The 3316-nt window shown below is 38.9% G+C and overlaps 1 protein-coding gene and 1 non-coding gene across 2 annotated transcripts; one reads left to right on the top strand and one right to left on the bottom strand.

The window, feature by feature from the left end:
• Window positions 1-515: 515 nt before the first annotated feature.
• Window positions 516-1124, bottom strand: LOC139864251 (uncharacterized). The gene has a single exon (XM_071852829.1). It carries the CDS (start codon window positions 1122-1124, stop codon window positions 516-518), a length of 609 nt encoding a protein of 202 aa, XP_071708930.1.
• A 1556-nt stretch (window positions 1125-2680) lies between these two features.
• On the top strand, window positions 2681-2786 carry LOC139865063 (small nucleolar RNA R71). The gene has a single exon (XR_011764593.1). It is a non-coding gene; the product is annotated as a small nucleolar RNA R71 (small nucleolar RNA).
• The last annotated feature ends 530 nt before the right edge of the window (window positions 2787-3316 follow it).

The raw sequence follows: 3316 nt of genomic DNA on the forward strand, positions 1-3316 counted from the left end.
AAACTAAATGAGTTATGTACGCGATTATGGAAAGTGTTTAACGAGTCTATCAACCTACTCACATCCGCTTATGAGTTTAACTAATACCAGGGTGGTAGATCTCCCCATCCTTTGAACTAGGGAAGCCACCACCATGAGAATCATCTTTAATCATCGAAAACAACCAATCATCAATCACTTTAGTCCCTATGATTAATTCTTTTAGTTTACTCTTCTCACATTTAGACAAATTTGACACTAACCAGTTTCTCAAGTGCTCATCATTCTTAGATGTAGCCTGACGAACACGCCCATATAAATTTCTCATTAATTTGTCAATGACATCGACTTCATCTTTAGGTTTACTTAGGGTTTTTGCGATTAAATCTCCCCCACATTTAGTTGGTGAACCAACTTGAGTTGTGCTTGTAGTGACTTTCACACTAGCAACCATGTCTGGTGTAGTTTTGGGCATTGGTGGTAACATAATGCATTTGCTTTGAAGCTTATGCTTTTACCTTGGTTTCTTAAGGTTACTACCTAGCCCTTAGGTCAAACAAGAAACCCGCGGTTGCTAAGAAAGGTCTACCCAATACAAGGGGTACAACCGGGTCCTTCTTTATGTCAACGATAACAAAATCGGCCGGTAATTCCATTTCTCCCACCTTGACAATTAAATCCTCGGCGATCCCCACACTTTGACTAATAGATTGGTCAATCATTTTGAATCCCGTCTTGGTGGATGTAACATCACCAAGACCTAACCTCGTAAATAAAGAATAGGGCATGAAGTTTATGCTTGCCACCGAGTCAGCTAATGAAGTTAGCATTTCCGACCCGTTTATATGGCATGGGATTAAGAAAAGCCCGGGATTGCCCAATTTGGGTGGTAAGTTACGTTTTTTTAAACTCCCATCACACTCCCTCTTTAGGAAAGCGGTGGATGCTTGTTCAAATTCTCCCTTTTTGGCCATAAGTGTCTTTAAGAATTTTCCATAGCTGGGCATATTCTCGAGCACTTCCACTAAGGGGTGGTTGACACAAATATTCTCATTTTTTACTTGGATACACTTACAAACAACATCCGTTGGATGTTTAGGAAGCAAGGTTTGAGGATACGGAATTGGTGTCTCATATCTCCTCATCTTGGTGTAGCATGAATCTCGACCTCAATCTTGTTCTCATACTTCTTCAAATAATCTCCTACTTTTACCCCAGTTCTAACCTGGTTCAAATTAACCCCGTTGACATCATCTCCCTTTATCTCACATGAGGGCCCGGTAATTACCATGTACATCACGTTCTTCAAAAAACGAGGAGTGTAATCCATAACGTCAGATCAATCGAAAAACTGAAACACACCAAGCTCCGTTGTGATGGTTCTCAATCCTTCATCTATATCAAACCCTTCTAGTTCAACATCAAATGTGAAAACACAAGGACAATCGGTTTGATCTTCCTCTTCGATTGTCACAAGTGAATCTACTTGAGCATAATCGGAATATTGGGGATTTTTGTCTTTTAGTGTAGAATTAGACGAACTAGCTTGGTTATGGTTTTGGTTGTGATTGATGCTTTTGATAGGGATGTTTCTTATGTTGTTGTTGTTGTTTTTTTTTTTTTTTTGGTTTTGATTGTTTCAGTTATTGTTGTAATTGTTTTTGGGGTTGACTTGTTTATTAGATGGTAAGGTACCTTGAGATCTCTCGACTACTTGATTTGACAATCTTCCCACCGTGCTTTCTAAGTTTTGGAACGATGCTTGGTGATGTCTTAGTTGTTGTTTTAGAAACTCATTCTCTTTCATAAAAAAAAGTCTCGTTTGTCTCCACCTTCTTGATGTAATTTTGCACAATCTCTTCTAGGTTTCTTGTTGGTTGAGGTGGTTGAGTGTTTTGTTGGTTTTGGTTTTGGTTTTGGTTAAAGTTGGAAGTGTTGGCATTTTGTTGGTATTGTTGAGGTTGGTTTTGATTGTAACCTTGGTTATTTTGGTATTGGTTATAACCTTGGTTTTTTGATTTCCTTGAGTGTAGTTTTGGTTGCTCTTGTTGCTATAACATTGTTGGTTTGTGTTTGGTAGTTGTTGCTCCAGTTTTGGTTATAGTTTTGGTTGTAGCTTTGGTTTCGGTTTTGTTTATTGAATCTGGGTGGTGGGTTAGATTGGGTGTTGAAGGAGACTTGTTTTGGTTTTGGTTTTTTTGGTAGTAACCTTAGTTGCCATGGTAGGAGTTGTTGTTTTGGCTTGATGAACCGCCTCTTTGATACTTTTGATTACCCACATAGTTAATTAACATGCGCATCCAAGTTCATTGAATATTGTCCCAAATCGAGTTGATTACATTGGATGATTTGGGGACAAATCTTTGTAAGGTGTGGTCCATCACATATATTGCATCCTACTAGCATAGCAACAAGGGATTGTTGGATCTTCTTCAACTCTTTACCATATGATTGAAATTGGCTATTTAAACTTGTAAGTGTAACTTGACCGTCTTCACTTTCAACTTGAGATACATTCTTTCTTGGGTAATACCTAGGTGAGGGATTCCATTCATAGGTGTGGATTGAAATATCTTCTAGTAAAATCTCTGCTTCATTTGGTGACTTATACATGAACACACCTCCCGCGGAGGAGTCAAGGATTTGCCTTTTCTTGTCATTTGTACCCCAATAAAAAGTGTTAATGTACTCTCTTTTTGATAGACCATGTGGTGGACATGCCCTTAACATCTTTTTGAAATGAATCCAAGCGTCGTACAATGATTCATCACTTTGTTGAGAAAAAGCTTGATCTCCATTTTAAGTCTTTCCACCTTTGACGGTGGAAAGAAATGATCGATGAAAACATCACTCAATTGTTGAAAAGTGTGAATGGTATTGGAAGGTAGATCTCTTAACCAAATCTTTGCATTACCCTGAAGAGAAAAGGGGAATGCCCTTAACTTGTATGCATCCTCACTAACATCCTTGTATTTGTAAAGATCGCAAATATCGTTGAAAGATTGAAGGTGCTCGAAAGGATTATCGTGCATTAAAATCATGGAATTAAACATCTTTTAGCATGGTAAAGGTGCTCGGCTCTAATGGGTGGTTTGGTAATGGCCGGTGGCACTACCGTAGGTGCCATCAACCGTGCATCCCACATAGGTGTGTCATTTGGGTCTACCATTTGATCTTGATTTACGGGTGGTGGTGGGTTATTTTTGGGTGGTTGGTTGTTGGGACCGCCACCAAATGGGTTATGTTCGGGTTGTAGTGGTTGACCGTTGCCATCCATATCTTCAATACAAAAAGGTAATACGTCAAAATTTCTCTTTAAAACCCTTTCTTCTCGTCT

The sequence above is a fragment of the Rutidosis leptorrhynchoides genome, chromosome 8 (genome assembly GCF_046630445.1).
Source record: "Rutidosis leptorrhynchoides isolate AG116_Rl617_1_P2 chromosome 8, CSIRO_AGI_Rlap_v1, whole genome shotgun sequence".
Lineage (NCBI taxonomy): Eukaryota > Viridiplantae > Streptophyta > Magnoliopsida > Asterales > Asteraceae > Rutidosis > Rutidosis leptorrhynchoides.